The sequence below is a fragment of the Phascolarctos cinereus genome, unplaced genomic scaffold (assembly GCF_003287225.1).
Source record: "Phascolarctos cinereus isolate Bilbo 61053 unplaced genomic scaffold, phaCin_HiC Scaffold_3;HRSCAF=262, whole genome shotgun sequence".
Lineage (NCBI taxonomy): Eukaryota > Metazoa > Chordata > Mammalia > Diprotodontia > Phascolarctidae > Phascolarctos > Phascolarctos cinereus.
The window spans coordinates 26,772,460-26,795,268 of record NW_027555736.1 but is presented as its reverse complement, the minus strand read 5'-3'; the positions used below and the strand labels follow the sequence as shown (position 1 = coordinate 26,795,268).

Sequence of the window (22,809 nt, the reverse complement as noted above, 5' to 3'; positions counted from 1 at the left end):
TAAGTGCTTACTATGGGCTGAGTGCTCCCAGTGCTGAGAATACAAATGCAAAAGCAAAAAAAGTGTCCCCACTCTTAAGGAGCTAACATTATAATGCAGGAGCCAAAACACATAAACTTTTAGGGATGATGGGTAGAGGAAAAGAGAAGTAGATTGACATACCCCATCCAGAAACAATGGTAAAGATGATTTGATCTTAGTTGCTTGTTTCATCAGAGGGAAGGTGAGGGAAAGAAAAAAAGCAGTACTGGAAAGGCAGTCATTAATCAGAACAGGGCTATATAGTATGACTTATTTGGCTAGAAAAACTTAAAACTGATCATCAAAATCCTATTGCCTGCTTGTTCTTGAGTGTAAGTGACATAACAACAATTATCAAATGGGCGTATTTAGTCCCGGAGGAATCCTTTTAAAGTAAAGCTTCTTTGGTAGGAGCTGACTGGTGAAAAGGGGCATTACTAATACATAGAAATTAGAGGGGATGACTCCTGTCAAGGGAAAAAGGTCAGCCACTTGAATGTGATTGTGTAACTTGTAAAATGTAGACTACCCTCTTACACAGTGCTCCTCACTTCCCTTGCCCTGACCTCAGTGAACTCCCTCATCTTCTCTTGCCTGTTGTAGAAGCCACTTAAATATTCTTCCTGCTTACAGTCCCTCCCATCATCATGTTAAGCACAGTTTCCAGAGTGTTCTCCTTCAGATACAGTTTTAATCTTTCAGAAACCTTTAGTTTCTCCCAACCATACTTGTGGTAAGACATTCTTTAGCAAGGAATTTCAGGTCCTCCCCAACATGGCTCTAACCTACTTTCCCAGTCCTATGTAAAAAACTTGCTTTCATGCTATTTAAGTTTCAAACACGTTGGGCCGCAAACCGCTCCCTAAAACCTTTCTACCATAGAACCGCCTGTCTGCCAAGACAGAAATGCACACCCGTGTCGAATTTACTTGTTAATATCCTTTCCCCTTTTTAAAACCCAGTTCAGATGTCACCTCCTCCTTGATACCATGCTTGATTTTCTCCACTGAAAACATTCCCTCATTCAGAATTCCCTGGGGCATCATGTTTTATTCTCTCCTTTACATTCACCATTCCTTATCTCATATTAGTATCTCTGTGTGCATGACTTCCCCTTGTAGTAGAATATGTAAAGCTAAAGAGCATGCCTTTTCTCATCTTTGTCTCCCCATCTGCTCACACAGTGCCTTTTTTTTTTTCCAGTAGGTTCTGGAGAAATGCTAGTTTACTCTTGCTGAGCCTTTCAGTGAGTAGAAAGACACCAGGGTCATACATCCCCATTTTCCATATCCATGCTTCTCTCATGACATGGCATCTCTTTTTTGCCAAATTTTGTTTTAAAAAAAGCTAGCCTGATCATTTCTCCTCCCTCATCCTCCTCTTCTCTCCCACCTGCTGCCTCCTCGCCTTCCTTCTCCTCCTCCTTTTTTCCCCTGACCCCACTAAGTCAGGGCTGTAAAGATGCCTAGGATGATCCTTATGACTCTGTACTTTGGAGGCAATGTCTGGAAGCTTCTACTTTCCAATTGTTGGCCATCATGATAATCCAGGTTTTGAAATAGAATTTTTACCAGCTGAAAAAGTAGAATCTAAGCATGATCATCATCATTTCAACCAGTCCATAGCTCATGCAGCCCTTGGCCTAGTAGATGCAAATAGGTGGCTGTGTAATAATATGCACCTGAAAACTGTGGACAAATTCAATGAGTGGTTTGTTTCTGTTCTTGCTACTGCAGACCATGTGAAATTTATTACACTTCATGACGTAAGACAAGATCACGGAATAAAGAACCTCTTTAGTGATGTCTATGAGTTATATATAAAGTTAGCAATGAATCTATTTTATAAACCATATTCACCCATTGGATCAAGCACATTTGACATAAAAGTTCAATTTCTTGGGAAGAAACACCTTCTAAGCTGAATACAGAAAACTTCTTCAGTATGCGATGTCATAATATGCATTGTAAGTAAGAGCCAATCAAGTCTACTGTGTCTAGTCTTGGCTTTCTAAGCTTCTGTAAATGAACCTCCTTTCTACTTAGAAAGACTATAGGGCACCTTTTTGTTGGCATTTTTGTAGATGATCCAACCAAAATAATTTACACTTTTGAAAAATACTGTATTTATGAAGAATGCTAGATGAAGTGCCCTGACAATTATTTTGGCTTTAAAAATTGTTTAGAAGATTCCACTTTGACTAGTCCAATGCAGTCATCTTAATTAAATGGTAAATTAGGCACATGCCATATTGTCGATTTGGTTACCAGATATTAAACTGAAATATAAACATTGGCTCACAATAGGAAATAAAACTTACAGCATATGCATGGATTTTGCATATCTAAATATAGGCAATATTCATAGTGCTGAAGAAAATATTTTTTTTGTTTGTAATTTTGTACTAAGTATTTATCTGAGAGCATCAGGTATCATGCATGGCAGTAATACCAAAAAAAAAAAAAGCAAACTTAGAGTGTGAATAGAAGATTCTATCTATAAATGCAATGAAGTAGTTTCTGAGACCTAACGTTAAGTGTGTAAACAGTATACCTTAGCATAATCTTTTACCATTGTGATGTATTTGGAATCCTAAAAATGTTTTCTTTCCTCAACTAGAGTAACAAGAATGAGAACTTCATTGCCTCTTGATAAATTAGTTTCTTATTTTTGTAATGGTATTTATGTTATTTGCGTATTTTAGCTTTCAAGAATAACCTGAATTAAATAAAAGTTTGGCAGTTTGATAGAAAACATACAGAGCAGACTATAACTAGGAAAGTTGCCTGTTTTTTTTTTTTTTTGCATTGTAGGAAGTATGGAATCTTATTCTATAAATTATATGTTATGTTTGTAAACAGATGCCATGATCAAAACCGAATAGTTCCTGGAAAAATTACAAATGTCTAGAAAAGTATTATTGAATTCAATATAATAAAAGGGAGCTTTCAAGTAAAAAAAATAAACTAGCCATAATGACTAGTCCTAGTCTTTATTCTTAGCTTCTAAATCTTTGGTAGAGTGTAGAAGATCTTGAATGATTCCAAATATCAAATGGAGGCTATAAGGGTATCACTTTTAGAAAATTGACTTAAGGCAAATTGTCCCCATCACCTATGTTCATTTCTGGACACTTCCATCAACAGAGGCTCATCACCCCAGCACCTTGAAATGTTATATTGAAATTAGGCTCAAGAAAAGAGAGACTGAAAAGCTAAAAAAGACAGAGGGAAGTTGGCAAGAAAAGAAACATAAGATTGAAATGTATTCTCTTACTTGTAATCACAATGTTCTTAATTGGGAGGGTAGAGAGGACTTAGATTCAAATACTGACTTTTTCATTCTCTCTTTGTGATCTTGGTGGAACAGTTTACTTGCATGTCCTCAGTTTCTTCAGCTGTAAAATCAGTGTTATTCTTTATTTCTTCAAACATCCTGTCCATGACTAAATCTATGATTTTAGATGATAGGCTCATAGATTTGAAGGTAGAAGAGGTCTCTACTCCAAGTCCCCTATTTTAGAGACAAGTAAACTGAGGATCAAAATGGTAATTGACATGTTTGAGGTGATATAGACAGTTTTAAAAACATTCCTAGTACAATCAAAGACACCGAACTTGCCAACTGTCATGTGATAGTAATCAGATAATTTAGAGTGTAAATTCACTTTAAACATTATCCAGCTGTATTAATTTATTTTGAGGAAATTGAAACAACTAGAGTGAACTGACTTGCCCAAGGTCATACATAGAGTAAGTAGCATAGCTAGTTGTCAAACCCATATCCCTTAACTCCGAATTCATCATTCTTTCCAGTATATAACACAAAGGGATGCAGATTTTAGATGCAGACATTAGTGCAGACCTCACTCTAAGATTCATTTGTAATTGAAGTCTATATAAAGCTTAACATTAGAGTGATTTATGAATAATAACAATAGATTAGTGATTTACAATGATTAATTTTATCTTTGGAGTTTGCTGAAAAAAGCACCATGATTTTTCATCTTTTCAAACAATTTTTAAGTTTAAGTATCTAATAAATATACTCTTTTTTCAAATAAGAAGTATCAGTTAAATCTAGCTTATCTAAGTCCAAGAACCATGATTGGTACCCTACTGAGTTTCTTTAGATGTTTTAAATAGAAATGTGCCACTGGGGATTCACTATGGAAATAAATGTGTCATATTTGGATCATGTGTCCAGCACATTACTTCCAGCTGGTGCCAGTATACCAAAACTTCAGACTTATTTATTTGAGATAAAAACAAACAAAAATATTTTGAGTTGAAACTTAAAAGACAGTTATGAACATGATTGATTGCTAACTGTCATTTTGGAAAAAGGCATGTACACACTGTATCTCATATGACTCAAATTCAAACCACATGACTATTGTTAGAACTAGTAGTTTTAAGACAGAGAAGACTTGGGATGGGACTGAGGGGTAATAATTGTTTTCATTACTAGAAGTATCTCATCTAAGAGGGATTAGACATATTTTATTTGCCTCTCTAGGAAAAAAAGAAGGTACAGAATGTGGAAAACATACACTTACAGAAATGTATTTGATGCCTGGGGAGAAATAAACTAATGAAGAAAACAACAACAGCTTCCTAAGCATGAGAGCTATCTCCAAGTTGAATGGGCTGCCTTTCTTCTATTGGAGGCAAAGTCCTCCCTGGAGGACTTCAAGGAAAGACTGAATAATCACTTGTGAGAGATGTCATGGTGGAAATTCCTGTTCAAGTATACGTTTACTAGTTGGCTACAAAGTTTTCATATTATCTCTCTGATTCTAGTGTTTTGGACTGGGTCACTGCTAATTTATAACCAGTACATTCCAAAGACTTTATGTTAGTCAATGGAGTTAAGAAAAAAAAAACTGTGTAGATATTACTTTAAAAGCAAAGAAAGACTTTAAGCTACATTAAAAAAAGATTTTAAACATAGTTCATCATAAAAAAAGGTTAATGTTAATAAATGATAAGTAGTATAGAGCAACAGAAAATGGAGAGTATTTGGAATCAAATCAAACAAAAAATTGTGGTCAAATCTTAGCTCTGCTATTTAATGGTAGTGTAAGCATTAATAAAACTCTCCCATTTCTATGTCTCAGTTGTATCAGCTATAAAATGAGGGAATTGGATTCAAAGAATTCCATGATCCCCTCCAGCCCTAAAATCTATGAACATTTCTAGTTGTCTGTCGAAGGAAAAGTTTTAGTCTTTCTTCACTTCCATTTATCCTCCCTGACCTCCTCACTTCCTTTCTTTCCCTACCTCCTTCCCTCCCTCCTTCCTTCCTTCCTTCCCTCCTTCCTTCTTCCTTCCTTCCTTCTTTCCTTCCCTCCCTCCCTCCTCCTTCCTCCCTCCTTCCCTCCTCCTTCCTTCCTTCCCTCCCTCCTTCTTCCTCCTTCTTTCCTTCCCTCCTCCTTCCTTCCTTCCTCCTCCCTCCTTCCCTCCCTCCTTCCTTCCTTCCTCCTCCCTCCTTCCTCCTCCTCCTTCCCTTCCCTCCTTCCTTCCTTCCTCCTTCCTTCCTTCCTTCCTTCCTTCCTCCTCCTTCCTTCCTTCCTCCTTCTTCTTCCTTCCTTCCTTCCTTCCTTCCTTCCTTCCTTCCTTCTTCTTTCTTTCCTTCCTTCCTTCTTTTTTCTTTCCTTCGTTCCTTCCCTCCTTCCTTCTCCCCACCAGTATTAAGACTCTCTCACACTGAAATATACAGAATGCAAGGATAACATGAACTTTTCAGTTAAGTGGAAGGCAATCATTGCTTTTGAGGAACTCAAAAAATTCAATGAAACAAGCAACTATTAACTATCTACCAAATATAAGGCACTCTGCCAGATTCTGGAAATATAAAGACATAAACAAAACAATCATTGACCCAAGATGATGGGTAGGTAGGGAGATAGATTTAGATAGATATGAGAGAAAAAAAACCATCACCATCATCATCAAATATCCTTTAAATGCTAGCTATGTTCAGCTGTTTTGTCAGGAAAAAAATGTTAAGATTTGCCTCTGGTCTTTATATGTTATACTAGTTAATATCCAGGCAAGGAGATAGCTATAAACATAAAAAGCTATTTAACAAGACATTGGTAGTGCCATGTGTCTTTTATAGAATATAAGTGCTGATAAATTTTAAAGGGCATACAAATGTGAAATGAGTTTTTAAAAAATCTCTTGACATGCTCTTATGAAGAAAGCTAACCATTTTCTAAATGGAAGTTGAACAATTTGAGGATATATCATGAGCTCCCTACCTGACCACTGCATTAATAAACAATTCTTCCAATTATCTGAAAAAGTTCAAGCATCTCCCCAAATACCCAATATACCTATGTAGTAGATTGCTTTCTAAGTAAGTAAGACATGATCCGTTAAATGATCTTGGGCATAATGAAATATGCCTATATTTGTGTGGCTCTTTCTCACAATTTTTAAATGACTTCTTTCAAATTTTCTAATTATTGAACCAAGGGCAAAAGAGATTTGGATGAACTTACAAACCAGCCTCCCTTGTTCCTTATTTGTACTTCTCTGATGCCCTCACTGGATGAAAATCACCAATATTCCTGAATGATATAGAGGATTTGCATTATAAAAGTACATGAATTAATGAGTCACCAAGGAAAAAGCAAACTGCTCCAAGCAGTCATTTTGAACTAAAGGGATTTTCAATAACCCTCTCACCAACTCTCTAGCTAAAAGCAATATAGCAAAACAGTATTTGGCAAGTTTTTAAATTGTTTGAAAAAGAAGTAGGCATTGCTTTGAAGGAATAAAAAAAGCACACCAGCACTTTATATCTGCATGCTATTTGTTACCATGAAGCATGTATTCTTTTGTTAATAGCTTGTTCTCATTTTGAGGATGAGGCACAGGGGAAACAGAGCAAGTCTAGGAAAGTAACATTCATAATTTTCTTAATGATGGGCAAAATATTGAATGATCATAGGACCACAATGGTTTAAATGGGACCTCAGAGGTCCTATTGCCAACATCTTTATTCATTTTCTAAAGTTATTTTTATTTCATTAAACATTTCCCAATTATGTTTAAAAATTAATAGTGTTTAAAAATATTGAGTTCCAAATTCTTTCTCTCCATAGTGCCCCTTTCCCCTCCTTAAGAAGACAAGTAATTTGATATTGATGTTACATGTGAGGTCATGTAAAACACAATTCCGTATGTCATGTTGCAAAAAAAAAAACACCAAATAAAATTAAACAATAAAAATTAAGGTAGTAAAAAGTATGTGTTAATCTGTATTCAGAGATGATCAGTTCTCTGTCTCAGGGTGGATAGTATTTTTCATTATGAATTATTTGGAATTCTCTTTAGTATTGATGAGAACAGCTAAATCTTTCACAGTTTATCATTCTTATAATATTATTGTTACCATGTACAATGTTGTCCTGGTTCAGCTCCCCTCAATTTACATGAATGCATGTAAGTCTTCCCAGGTTTTCTGAAACCATACCCTTCATCATTTGTTGTAGCATAATAATGGTATTCTGTCAAGATCTTTGCTACAAATTGTTAAGCCATTCCCCAATTGATAAGCACCTCCTCAATTATCAGTTCTTTGCTATCACAAAAAGTTCATCTATACATACATACATAGATACACATATGTGTATGTGCATATTTGTATATTATATATGTGTGGATATATAATATATGTGTGTATATACGTATATGCATATTTTTTACACAAACAAAACCAGCATAGCCAATATTAGAAGGAAAGAAGAAAACTAGTAGAAAGTTTTTACAAAACTTATCTGATAAACACATAATTTGTCAAATATGTAGAGAATCAAATCAAATTTATAATAATGCAAGTCATTTCCTCCATTGATAAATGGTCAAAGGGCATGAACAAGCAGTTTTCAGAAGAAGAAAGTAAAGCTATCTATTGTCATATAAAAAATACTCTGAATTACTGTTGATTGGAGAAATGGAATTTTTTAAAACTTTTTTAGGCAATTGGGGTTAAATGACTTGCCCAGGGTCACATGGCTAGTAAGTGTCAAGTAGTTGGTCTGAGGCTGGATTTGAACTCAGGTCCTCCTGACCTCAGGGACACTGCTCTATTCACTTCACAACCTAGCTGCCCTGAGAAATGTAAATTAAAACAACTCTGGAGTATGACCTCACACCCGTCAGATTGATTAATAAGACAGAAAAATAAAATGAGCTAGATGTTCTCAGAAAAATCTGGAAAGTCTTAGATGAAATGATGCAAACTAAAGTGAGTAGAACCAGAACAGTGCACACAGTAGCACCAGTAAGTATGATCAGTTGTGAATGACTTAGCTATTTTCAGCAATACAGTGATCCAAGACAATTCCAAAGGACTCATAATGAAAAACACTATCTACCCCCAGAGAGAGAACTGATGAAATCTGAATGCAGATCAAAGCAGATAGCTAGAAAGATAGAGATATATAGATACACATACATACAGTTGTTTGTTTTACTTTTTTTGGTCTGGGTAGTCATTCTCTCCTCCTCACATAGCCCATTCCACTTCCAAAAAGAATCATTGTGAGAAAGTTTAATTTTTTATTCTCCCTTTAATTGCTAAAATATGCTTCTTTGTCCCTTTTACCCATTGTCACTAATTCTGTCCCTTGGTGCCAACCATCACAAGTCCAATCCCCTTTCCATATGACAGTCCATCAATATTAAAGTCAGGGAACATATGCCTTCAATGTCATATCTCTTGTATTATACCTCTTTTATTGGACTCTCACACATAATGAGCCAGGATGGCCAAATGTATATATGGTTGACCTTGAAATCTTGAATAGATAAGTTCAAGCTCAATCTCTGACACATAAAATCTCATTTTAAGATGAGAAAACTGAGGTAAGTGAGCCTTCCATGATCACACAGCTAGTAAATGTCTAAGTTCAGCTTTGAACTCAAGTCTTCCTGACTTCACTTATGCTACTTTATGCACTGTGCAACCAAGATGTCCTAGTATGACATAATTGTTTAACCTCTGTGCAGTCCATATGTTCTCTCAATTGATGCTTGAAAATAAATCTTAGTTGCTAAGTCTAATGGCCTTTTCTCAATCCTTGTACTCAGTTCTCTATTTTCACAAGTTTCTGTAGCTTTTAAAACTGCCTAGCCTCCTCACATCCCCAGCACTCTCTTCTCTCTACGTTTCATGACACTGATCTTTTCTGGTACTAATTCTACCTGTCTTACTTTTTCTGTCTTTTGATGAATCGGCATTCAAGTAATGACTGCTAATCATAGGTATGGCCCAAGGCTCTGTCCTTAACTCTTCTCTTTCCTCTCTAATTTTTTTTTTAATTTAGTGATTTCACTAGCTCCCACAGTTTTAAGAATCATCTCTATGCAGATAAATCAGATCCATTTGTCCATCCCTAACCTTTCTCTGGCTCTCCACTCTCTCACATCTCCAATTGCCAATTAAATATCTTGAACAGGATGTTCCATAGCTGCCTTAGATTCAACATGTTGAAAACTGAACTCATTATCTTTTCCCCAAAACCTTTCCCTTTTTGAAGGTTCCTTGTCACTGATACCATCATACACTAAGTCAACAAAGTTTGCACCCTCAGTTTCTCATATTCTCTTGATCCCCATATGCAATCTATCAGTGTTGCTTTTGCAACATATCTTGTATATGTCCCTTTCTCTTCTCTGACAAAGCAATTACCCTAGTGCATAGTCTTACCACCTCCTGGACTGCTGCAATAGCCTTTTTTGAACACCTTGCCTCAAGTTTATCCAGCCTAATATCCATTAAGAAGTCAAATTCATCTTCCTAAAGTGTTGCTGACTGTGTCATACCCCTATTCAAAAAACTGCAATAGCTTCCCATCAACTCCATGAATAAATATTAAATCTTCTGGTATTCAAAGAACTTCATTGCCTGGCTCACTCCTACCTTTCCAGGCTCCTTATACATTACTTCCTTTCATATCCTTTTTAATATAGTGGCAATAGCTTTCTTATTATTCCTTGTGCATGACCCTACATACCATAATTGGCTGTTTCCCATAACTGGAATTTTCCCTCCTCAGTTTTTCCTCCCAGCTTCCTTGAAGTCTCATCTAAGGTCTCACCTTTTGCAAACAAGCCTTTCCTAGCCCTCTTGAATGTTAGTGCCTTCTCTCTGAGATTGCCAATGTTTTTATGCTGCACTTATCTTGTTTGTGCATCAGCATGTGTGTATTGCCTTCCCTATTAAACTTTAAACTCTTTTAGATAAGAAAATTTTTCCCCTTTCTTTGTATTTCCTGTGGTTAACAAAGTGTTTGGCACATAGCAATCATTTACTAAATAGTAGTTAGTTGAATGACTTACAGTTCTGTGTATTAGAAATTCTTGGATTTTTTAAAAATAGTATTTCCTAAATATTGCTTTATTTATAAAATTAAAAGGAAATTTAATTGAATCATCATCATGGCAAATTCCATTCCATTTTGATAGTTTTAAAGCCTATTATGCTGTGATACCTTCTATCTACGCTGTCTAAGGTTCATAGACACGTAGAGATTTGTTTTGGAAAGGTCCTTTCCAACCGCCTACTCTACCACTTTATGTGATTTACCCATGGTTACTTTAATAGTTAATCTAAGAGTCTAGGCCTCATTAAAAAAAAAAAAACTGATCAGATCCAGCTTTCAAAAATATTATATTCTGATTATATTTAGAATGATTCTGATGTTTTAAAAGTTTAATTCTTCAAATACAGCTTTTGGAAATATCCATATTTATTTGTTATTCGAGGTTAGAATTAAAAATTGAATGGCCTGCAATGTCATACATAGTATATTCATTCTAGAGGTAGAAAGGAGCTCAGAAGCTCTCTAGCCCATCCTCCTCATTTTAAAATGTAAGAAATTGATACCCAGATAGACTTAATAACTCAGCTAAAGCTATACCAGTAGTATGAGGAAGAAACAGAATTTGAACCCCTGAACTATCCCTTTCATTTTTATTAAGATGATATGAAAATGGCTTTATAAGCCTTAAAGCACTATATATATATATGCTATGTAGCCATTTATAACCGGTGATAGTAGAAGTAGCAGGAGGAGTATTCTAATTTAGGATTCTTCTCTTTACCATATTAACTCTTTCATAGGGATTGTAGAATTACCATACTCTTAGTGACAACTTCATCTAAACTTTTCATTTTATAAAAATTGGAATTGAGAACTAGAATAGGAAAATGACTTAACAATGTTAATAGAGGCAGCAAGTACAGAAACGTAAATCTATTATTTCTCAAAAAACATCAGAGCCTGGGTCTCAGACTGTAAGTTTTACTAAGATACCTCTTTTCCTAAACTATCAAAATGCGATAAATACTCTGTACTTTGGAATATCATGAATTATCAAAGGACAACTTATTGCAAGTTTCATAACCAGGAATATTCCTCCTGAGCATGAGAAAACTAACATACAAACTATAATGGTAACACCAAAAATAAAAACCAAGACAAACCATTTATTTCTATAGGACACCAGGACAGCAGCATAAAAATGGATCCTAGTGACTTGGGAATTCTATACAGAGTTCTTTGACATCGTTTCATATTGCCTCACCTGCCTATCAGAGGGCTGAAATGTCTATCTGGCACTTCATTAAAACAGCTCCTGCTGAGATAACTTCATGATTCTGAATCGCTTCCAGGGAAACTGTCTCTTGAGTCAATGCAGCAATAAAGGAATTTGGAAAGATTCCCTGTTACTTGAAATAACTAAGAATTCTTCATGTGATTGACTCTCTCTGTGTGCATTAACTAAAAATATATATAGTCTTATTTGACTCTGAGACGTCTTTTATGAGAGAATCATTTACAGGGAATCGAGGGAAGAAAACTAGGTGCATAAAAGCCAGCAGCTAAAGAATAACAATTAACAACAGATTCCAACAAATGTATTATACAATACTGAAGAAAAAAGAATGACAATTATGGTAGAAGAGAAAAAAATAGTGGTTAAAATAAGAACTGAAAGATTTCAGGGTAGCTTGCAATTCTTTGGCCAATTTCAGGTCTAAATCCTAGGAAAATGGACTATAATTCAATTAAGAACCTGAAGATAGTGAGGCGGTGAATTTTACTTGATCAGCTGTAATGTAATCTCTGATTATAAAGATAGGTGTATAACCTTGTGCAATTGATGTCAGTCACACTTTAATTTATTTTGTAGTGAAAAGAAAACTGTATTTGGAATAAAAAAAAATAAAATCTCCGGGCTCAAATATTGCTGCTGTCACTCACTAATTGCAATCATTAAGCAAGTCATCCGACCCCTCTGATTTACTTTTCTTATTTACAAAATGGAAATGATAATACTTGCAGTAGCTATCACAATGAGTTTTTGTTACATTCAAATAAGTTTAAAAACTTAGGAAATATTAAAATGATAAATACATCAATTGCTATTAATTAATTCATTCCCTCAACCCCAAAAACAATTCATAAAGACCTTCTCCATTAAATGTTTGGAGTGGTTCAAAAGAAGTAGTAGCAATAATTCCTGACTACCATGATGTGGGTGCATCACATTTATGCATAATTAAATGAGATAATGATTAAATCCATATAAATGATCAAAATATAAATATAGAGGCTTAGATAATATAAAATACAACATGTCAATTTCATTCAGTTTCCAAGGGGATATAACAAAGAAGAGTATTTTGAATAGGTAAGATTAATCATTTAAACTTTCTTATGGAAGGTAAATCACAAGTTGATTCAAGAAAAATGAACAAAGGAGGCAATGCAATGTAGACAAAAATATCTTGTACTTATACTTAAAAGAAATGAGTTCAAATATCAACTCAATTTTTCCCTTCCTCCCTCCCCAGTACCCTTCATTGAGAAGGCAAGCAATTGATACAGGTTATACATGTGTAGTCATACAAAACACTTCCATAATAGTCATGTTATGAAAGAAAACATAGACCAAAAAAAGAAAAACCCTCAAGAAAAATAAGAAAGTAAAAAAAAGTATTCTTCAGTCTATATTCAAACACCATCAATTCTTTCTCTGGGGATAGATACCATTTTTCATCATAAATCCTTGAGAGTTGTCTTGGCTTCTTGTATTGCTGAGAATAACTAAGTCATTCACAGTTGATCATCTTAAATATTGCTGTTTTTTTGTACACAGTACAGTGCATTTTGCATCAGTTCATGTAAATCTTTCCAGCTTTTTCTGAAAGCATCCTGCTCATCATTTCTTATAGCATAATATTATTCCATCATAATCAAATACCGCAATTTGTTCAGCCATTCCCCAATTGACGGGCATCCCTCAATTTCTAATTTGTTGCCACCAGAAAAGCTCTGCTATAAATATTTTTGTACATTGTACAGATAAGCCCTTTTCATTTTTTAAAATCTCTTTTGGGACATAGTTCCAAATTGCTCTCCAGAATGGTTGGATCAGTTCACAACTCTACAAACAATGCATTAGTGTTTCAATTTTACAACATATTCTCCAATATTTATCATTTTCCTGTCTTGTCATATTGACCAATCTGATAGGTGTGAGGTGGTATCTCAGTTATTTTGATTTCATTTATCTAATTATTACTCAGTTTAAGCATTTTTCATTTGACTATATACATCTTTGATTTCTTTGTCTGAAAACTGCCTGTTCATATCCAAGAAGAATAATTGTTTCAGAAGTATCTCCCTTAAAATTTTGGCGCACTGTCTCTCTGCCCATGCCAGGTAACCAGAGCAATTCGTATTAAAATTATAGAGTAGATGTGGCCAAATGGTACACTTGCAGCTCTTTTTTTAAACATATTTTTTTCTTTCTCCTTTAATATAATTCATGAGTGCCCCTTGTGAGTCCATGTCTTTGTAGTCCTAAATCTGCCTTCCTTTCTTACCATCAATCATTACTGTTCTGCAGACTGTATTACCAAAGTCAGTGGGAACTCCAAATCTTCAGATGTTTACAGGCTTACAAGATCATTAGTCCAATTTGTAACATGGGTGGGGTTACCACAGTTTTTCCTTCCTTTCCTCAACCACTACTCAACTCGCTTGTTGCTGGAATATTCAAACTTCTGTATATACTTGCTGTTTTATCCCTAGTTCAATATACAACTAACTTTCTTAAAGGAATCATATAATACATCCTTTATGGTGTCTTCAGTCTTTAGCCGATGAACAAAGCACATCCTTACTCCCACATTAATTAGGGACTTACTTGAACTTGGTTTCAACTTTTGGTTGATCCAGTACAGAATGATGTGCCTTTTCTGTTTACATTAATTGTAGGGAGCTATTGGGGGAGTTCCAAACCCTTTCTCTCCTTTATATAGGGATAAGAATGATTTCCCTTAGAAAGTGTAAAAGTTGAGGGGAAAATATTATGTGTTGTGTGAATATATGTGTGTATGTGACATCAATCTCAATTGTCATTTAATGGTTATTGATAATTAGAGTACAGCATTCAGAATTTGAAAAAAACATCAGAGGATATCTTGTATTTATATTATAGAAGAAGAGACTGAGAAATTCAGAGATGTTTCTGAATTTCTCAACATCACACGTTTAGCCATATCAAAACACAAAATAATGCATACTGATCTCAAAGTGAGTATCCTTTCAACTGTGCCAATAGGGATTCCTAGATTTAAAGAGACAAGACAGAATTCTTTTAATTATTATTTTCTGGATTAAAAAAATATAGGAGCTGCAGTCATAATTTTGGATTTGATAACTAAAAAAATGAAAATCATCAAGAGAAACCATGTGTTTAAAGGCACCATTGAAAATGAACCAAAAACATCAGTTTTTAATTAGCAAAAGGCCTAGCAACTATGTAAATCATTTTGAAGCTTATTTCAGTGAAGAAGGTTATAGGTAGTTAAGTAACAATTATAGGAATTGCTTACCATTCAGTTTTGACACTTAGCAAATCTAATAGAAACTTAAACCTGATTTTAGACTTGTACAGATTATTACCAAGACAGATTTTGATAGAGAGATGGAGACAATTTAATGGGGTTTTTAAAGAGTATGCTTATCATTTACCTTCACTTAGGACTTTTATGATAATTTATCATGTGCCAGAGCATAAGTAACTCAAGCAAATTTAGAAAACAGAAATCTTTAAAAACATTTTATAAATTGAAACAAAATAAACATTCTGGTGAATTAAGATAACACAAACAAAAATACAGAAGGAATTGTTGAATTAAAATTATAGCCTAAAAGTGAATAAATTGAAAACCAAAAATTAAAGAAATATAGATGCATAAATATACCTAAAAGGTATGTCTATGTGCACACATTGTTTACATATTTATACTTTTTTTCTTCTGTTTGTATGTATTTGTAAGTTTATATAGCATCATAACCAAATATACACAATATAACTAGTGTAGTTCTAAGAGAGAAATACCATAATACTGGGTAAATTGAAGATGTCTCCTCTCCACACTGATTTTTCTCCCATAGCTCAAGGGATTATAGCTTTTGATATAAAACCTGAGAACAAAATCAAAGATATAATCACTGACAAAAGGGCTTAAAATTATCCCCTTTTACATATGAAATCATGATGTACTTAAAAAGCTTCCAAGAATACAAGGGTGAAAAACATTGGAATGATAACTTCAGTAAAATATCAGAAAACAAAAGAAATTCACAAAATGAGCATTTCTATAAAACAGTGAGAAAATAAGGAAGAAACAATTAGCAGAAAGATGCCTGAACACTCATCTTCTTGAACAGGAAAGTAGAATGGGTAAATGTATGCCTTAGTGACACCAGTTAACTCAAAAGTGGTTGAATGTGGCATGTTAGATGAGATTTCTTAGTGCTCAATTTTGTCCAGTACTAAAATTTTGTACCTTTCACGTGAAGAGATATCCACAGCTTCCTGAAACACGTTATTCAAACTGCTTTAAGCATTTGAGGACAATTCCATCTTATTGACTCTGTATTGGCGCTATGTTCCCCAAATCTCAGGCAGGATTCACCTTGCTTTTCAATACAAGAATCATTGAATCATTTCAAATTCTCTTCTCTTTCCCATTCTGATCAAGTGAAGCCTTTTCACAAGAGGCATTATTCCTGAAATGGTAATTTCACATGTACTATTGAAGAAGCTTCCTCTGTACAACTCTGATTAAAATTGTAATTCATCACTTACCTGTGGGAACATAGAACATTTCAAATGAATGCTATGCAGAGTTACATAAACAAAGGAGAAAAACAGAAAAGATAATTTAACAAAGGATCATTTTCTCATTGCTGTTATAAATGAAATCATCTCATGTGCACTAGTTTAAATACTGTGGAAATTCTTATTCCCTTCCCTCCATATATTATTCTGTCATCAACAATATGGATTTTATCACTGTTAGCACTCTTTCCCAAAAAATGTAATTAGTTAGTAAATTAATAAGAATGTATCAATAAACTACCCTAGTATGTATGAAGTATTGTTATTATGCACTGGGAACGTAATGACACAAAGAAAACAGCCTTTGCTTTCAAGAAGCTTACATTTTACTATCGAGAAGTCAACCAATCAAACACCATAAATTTATTCAACATTTTTTCTGCCTTTGGCACTGGGAATGTAAACACAATAAGAAAATATCTCCACTCTCAAGGAATGAATGTTCCATAAGAAGACAAATTGCAACTTCTCTGTGACAGCAGACAGTAAATTCTTGACCTGAAAATCTCCCATTTTGTAGTCAAACTGGTGATGAGATTTTCCAGGATTATTTAGACTTGTCCTTGGACCACAGACATACAGCAACAACTACAATAATACTTGAAGCATCCCCAAGTTTGTGAGATATTCCACATATTGTGACCCTTACAGCTGCCTTTAAAATTCCAAGGCCAACTCTGGCCTCCTGAATTTATTCATTTTTGATGGCCATCTCCCTTTCCTGGAACTCTCAGTTCATTACCCTTTTCCTAGTGACCTTGCTGGTTTTTTTTTTTTTTGAAATCTCAAAAGTATCTCATCTTCTGCAAGAAATCTTTCTTGGTCCTCTGTAACATATTATTTTCCCTAACATACAATAGTGACCTGTTAAATGCTTGTTGGTTTGACTTATCCAAGATGAGTCTTTGGAATTAAACTTTATTAGATGCAAATAATACTTCAAAACTTCTAATATTCATGATGGAAAACAATGGAATTATTTCATACATTAAAGGAAAGTTAAGCTATTGATTTATAGCTTGAAGTCACATTTGATCTTTATTAGTTCGGAAGGAGTTAGAGGCACTGGATTAAATGAAATAACATTGCTCAGGAAGGGTATTGGGTTTGGCTGAAGAGACTCTGTCATGCCATATGATTCCAGTATAAAATATCAAGTAGATTCAGAACCTGGGCATTTGAATGGAGAGAGGGGGGTAGACCTTTGAGATAAGGAATTCCAGGAAGGTCCAGACCAAAAAGCAAAACACGAACATTTGAATGGCAGCCAGGAGATAGCTCCAGTGTCAGAGACTATGGGGGAAGTCAGGCACTACAAAATCTCTTGACTTCTATGGCCTGTAAACCTGCAGATTGCTAAGGGCACACTACTCACCACTCCACACATTTTTCCTCCTGAATAGCTCATCTGTTCTTGTGAAATCTTTCACCTGCTCTAATCTGTGTAACTTTCCCAATATATGTTTACAGTTTAACCTTAACAATGAGATGAGCTATTTGCAATCATTTTACATGGACGAAATGTCTGGTAGAAGGAAAAAAAACCTGTCTGGTAGAAGATTTTACCCTCCTGAGAATAAATAGATAAATTGAAGTTTATTTTGAAGTCTTTCTCATACTGCTAGACTACAGACATTTTATATGTGGCAGAGAAATATAATTCTAACTTAATCTTCCTCATGGAGTAGTAGGAATCTGAGGAAGGGAACACTTATTCATGACTATATTGAATCTAACCTCCTTCATAAGACCATTTTGAATTGTACATACCTCCTTCCACCCTCTGCAAATCTGGAATTTTATGATTTCCTTTGAGTACAGGTATGACATCCAAGATCACTTATTTATTCTTACCATGTATGGCTCATCCATATTTATTGAAGATAGCTACCAACAATACATGTTTTACAGGAATAAAAAAAAAAAAACCACAAACAGTCATTTTGAAATTTGAAATAGTGTCATGACCCAATTGATTCTAAGCTACATGAGGTGAGGGACTAAAGATTTATTGTTTATATATATATATATATATATATATTGTATCCCATGCACCATACAAAGTCTCTGGCATATAGCCAGGATTTAATAAACACTTGATAAGTTAAATTGAATTAAAATCAAATTAAATGAGTAGAGCCTTCAAAATGTATCACAGCAATAGAAACTTCTTTTTTTAATTTTTTTTTTTATTTTTAGGCAATTGGAGTTAAATGACTTGCCCAGGGTCACACAGCTAGTAAGTGTCAAGTGTTTAGCCTGAGGTCAGATTTGAACTCAGGTCCTCCTGACTTCAGGGCTGGTGCTCTAACTACTGCACCACCTAACTGCCCCGGAAACTTCTATAACATACTCGGCATCTAAGGACGTGGAAATGCCATATCAATGCAAAATTCAAAATGTGTCGAGTATTTGCTAGAGTTCCACCAACACCAGTAAGTAAACCTTATAAGCAGAATGCCAACATTAATGTTAGTTGCAGAGTGACCCTACCCTCAGAATAAAATCATGAGATGAAAACAGGACATTGTTATGGTAGGTAAATATATCACTCTAAGTTAGAACTGGTGATGAGTTTCTTCAAACTTGGCCAGGCTGAGCTTCAGAAAACGCATATGAATTTCTCTGAGTCAATATGCTAACCTTTGGTGCTATTTTCCAAAGCTTGTGTCAAGTAGAATGGCTTTCAAGAAACCAGTGTCGCATACAAGCACAATAAGACATCAGAAAAGGAGTCAAGACCAAATCCTTTTCTTCTTCATCATCATCATTTTTGTTATTATCATCATAATGACTATCATTGTCATCCTTGTCATTCTCATCATACCATCATCACTATTAATATTCTCTTCATTTTTTAAACCTAGAAGGAATTTTAGAGAGCTTATGTTTTAACCTCTGTATTTTATGGATGAGTAAACTGAATCCCAGAATTACTAAGGAAGTGGATAAGTCCACACGGGTTATAACAAGCCAATAAAGAATTTGAAACCTGCCTCCCTTGACCCCAGAACCAATGTTTGCTACATTATACCACTATGAAATCTTGCAGCAATAACTCTTCATGTAGTGGTGGTTATTGCCATTTTTCAAAGGCTGCCCCACCAGGGTACAAACTCTAAGAGGTCTTACTAAGTTGGAAAGATTTCAAGAATGGACTTATCCACTAGCAATCAATCAATTAAATAGCTACTATGTTCCATGAACTACTATACTATAGAGGTTCAAATATAAAGAATGAAATAATCAGTACCCATGAGGAATACACACACACACACACACACACACACACACACACACACACACACACACGCGCACACACACGCCACAGTTAGAAGTAGATAGGGATATACACAGATGCAGATGTAGATATCTATATGTCTGCACATACGTATACCTATATGCATATATCTGCATACACAAATGTGTGCATGTGCACAGATGCACGTGTATATATACACATAAATATATGTATACACATACATATATATATATATATATATATACATATATACACATACACATAAACATGCACATACACATACACATACATATAGATACCTGGCAAAGGTTCTGTTTAAACACAAAGACCAATCTGATATTCATCATCAGGTTGGCCAAAGAGTGGAAAAGTCTTGGACCGCAGCATCTCTCCCAGCCCTTGGAGGGCTAGAGGACAGAGCAAAAACATTCTTCCTCCACTTTAAGAGGACCTACATACCAACTACTTCTTACCCTCTGCTCTGCTTAGATTTGACTTCCACCTTCCATTTACAGCTTCCTGTTGTGCGTTGTCTTCCTTCATTAGACCTCTAAAGTGTAAGCTTCTTGAAGGCAGGGCTATATTTCTTTTTCTCATTTATATCTCTATACCCGCATAAGGTGCCTGGCACATGAATGATGTTTAATCAGTATTTATTAAGTTGAATTGAATTGTTAGATGCCTACTGAGTTTTAGTGAGGTTATAATGTATATGGTAGAACAATTGACCAAACCAATTAAATCATGTACGTTAGAAATAGAATAGCAGAAGTGTTCTTTCTATTACACAACACCAATCTGTCTTCTAAGGCTCTTGCACAGAATAGGAGCTTAATAATTATTAATTTTAATGACATAGTTGTGAAAATTCAGATATCATGAGATTAAATAATTTGCTTAAAGCCACTTATGTTTGTAACTTATATTCACTTCTTTTCCACTTGACCATGTTCACTTAATCTAAGAAAACATAAAGATTTCTCTGTTTAAAAATACTTCCACAAATTAATTTATTTTAGGAGAATTATGTATATTTAATTAGTTGTCAAGGCAATCTACCATATGTATGCAATTGACCTCATTTATCCTTATCTTCCTACTGTTCCCATTATTCTGGCCTGAAGGAAAGAATGGAAGTCACTCCTCTGTGTTCCTCTTCCCTATTTCTGATATGTAATTGGAAAAAAATCCTGAGAAACTCCATTTACTGCCAACATTCATTGATTAAGTATATATAGCATTTTATAACCCAACATGCCCATAATTTCCAAGAATATTTCCAAGATATACCCATCACTACATATCCTTCCAAGATACCCAAACTGTTGTTTACCCGTTTTAACGTGCTATTCACATATCCTCTTCAGGCAGTTAAGCAAATGTGTGTATTTATTCCATGTCTATAAATTTTCACAGAATTAGAGAATCCCAGAGTTGGAAAGTCCCTTTAAGGCACTCTACAATCCAGGAGTGGGGAACCTAGGGCTTTGAGGCCACATGTAACTCTCTAGGTCCTCAAGTATGGCACTTTGAATGAATCTAAACTTCATAGAACAAATCCCCGTAATAAAATGATTTGTTCTCTAAAACTTTGACTTAGTCAAAAAGCCACACCAAAGGATTTTGAAGACCACAGGAGCTTAGAGGCTGCAGGTTCCCCACCCCTGCTCTAAACCAACTGATAGTTAAGAAGGTATCCTTTATCTCTACAAATTCTTGGAAGGCGGTATAGTTATTCAGCATCCTGTGATGACCTATAAGCTGGTAAATCTTACAATGAGGTAGGGAATATTAGGAAATTTGACCTTAAATGTAACTGAAATATATTCCCTAGAGCATGCAGTTCTCTTAGCTCTACTCTGAGACCACCTCTAGTGGCCAAGTAAAACAAGTCTAACCTAGACCTACACCAAATATTACACAACATTAGGTAAGAGCTTTCAGAGCTATCTCAATTCTTCCCTTCCCCAGCCTGAATACCCCTAGTTTCTCTAACTGCTTCTTATTTGATATGGTCTTCAGATCCTTCTCCAACTTTGTTGTCCTTTTATGGACCCAGTTCAGCTTTTTCAGTGGTCTTCATGCACACAACATGGTACCCAACAAAGAGCAAATGCTCCAGATGTGGTCTACCCTGGCAACAATTCAGCAAGTTCTGTAAGTTCAGTAAGACTATAACCTCCCTGAATCTGTATACTATGGATCTATCAATTAATTTCATTAGCTACTTTCATCAGCCACATCAAAGTGTTAGCTCCAATGGACCTTACAGAGAATGAAAATCCTCAGGCTACTTTCCCATGAAATGCTATCTAACTCTGTTTTTTCCCATCAGTGATATAGGGCTTTGCATTTTACCATGTTTTATGCCCTTTTGTTATCTGAAAAGTAGCCTTTTGTCTTCTAAGATTTTTTAAACTATAGTTCTATATTTAATAGATTAGTTAATACCCTCAATAGGGAAGTACCTTCACTTTGCCCTTCCTTAAACCCTTATTGAATTCCTAACAACTGCCCTTGATAATAAATTTTTGACCTTTTACTCCCACCACACTTCACACCTCTGCATAGGACAATCTTTCTCAATATCATTTGTTTTAATATAAAGTATTTCAATGTTACTTCATTTATCTAATGAACTCCATTTCCAAATTCTATGGCTAGTGAATGAACCTATTCATTCCCTACCCATTTGGTTAATTGCCAAAGCAATGGATCAGGAGCTGGTTTACAAATAAATTCTGCCATAATTACTATTTGTATGCCTGTAGACAAATCACTTAACCACTCCAAGCATTAGTTTCCTGATCTATAAAACAGGAATTATAATATTTGAACTACTTATTTTAAAGGTAGGGGTGTGTGTGTGTGTGTGTGTGTGTGTGTGTGAGAGAGAGAGAGAGAGAGAGAGAGAAGAGAGAGAGAGAGAGAAGAAGAAGAAGAAGAAGAAGAAGAAGAAGAAGAAGAAGAAGAAGAGAGAAGAAGAAGAAGACAGAGACAGAGAGACAACAACTGAGGGTAAAGGATTTAATAAACCTTACAGCACTATATAAATGTCAGATTACATTCAGCAATACCTTTGTAGAGAATCAATGAATCTCAGAGTTGGAAGAATGTTCAATGCTCATATAGTACAACATATACTTATATTAAGAATCCCCCCTAGAACATACAAGAGAACTCTCATCTAACCTTTGCTGAAGACATTTAACACAGGGAGGGTCCCTGTTTGTAAGCCGTATTCTGCTTCCTAAAGCAGACTACATCTAATTTTGTAACCTCCAATTACTATTAAGATAACACATG

At 34.9% G+C, this 22,809-nt stretch overlaps 1 protein-coding gene across 1 annotated transcript; it reads left to right on the top strand.

Annotated features, from left to right (window-relative positions):
• The first annotated feature begins 1,522 nt into the window (after positions 1–1,522).
• Positions 1,523–1,945, top strand: LOC110216354 (trafficking protein particle complex subunit 2-like). Its single transcript, XM_020998162.1, has one exon. It carries the CDS (start codon positions 1,523–1,525, stop codon positions 1,943–1,945), a length of 423 nt encoding a protein of 140 aa, XP_020853821.1.
• Positions 1,946–22,809: the final 20,864 nt, after the last annotated feature.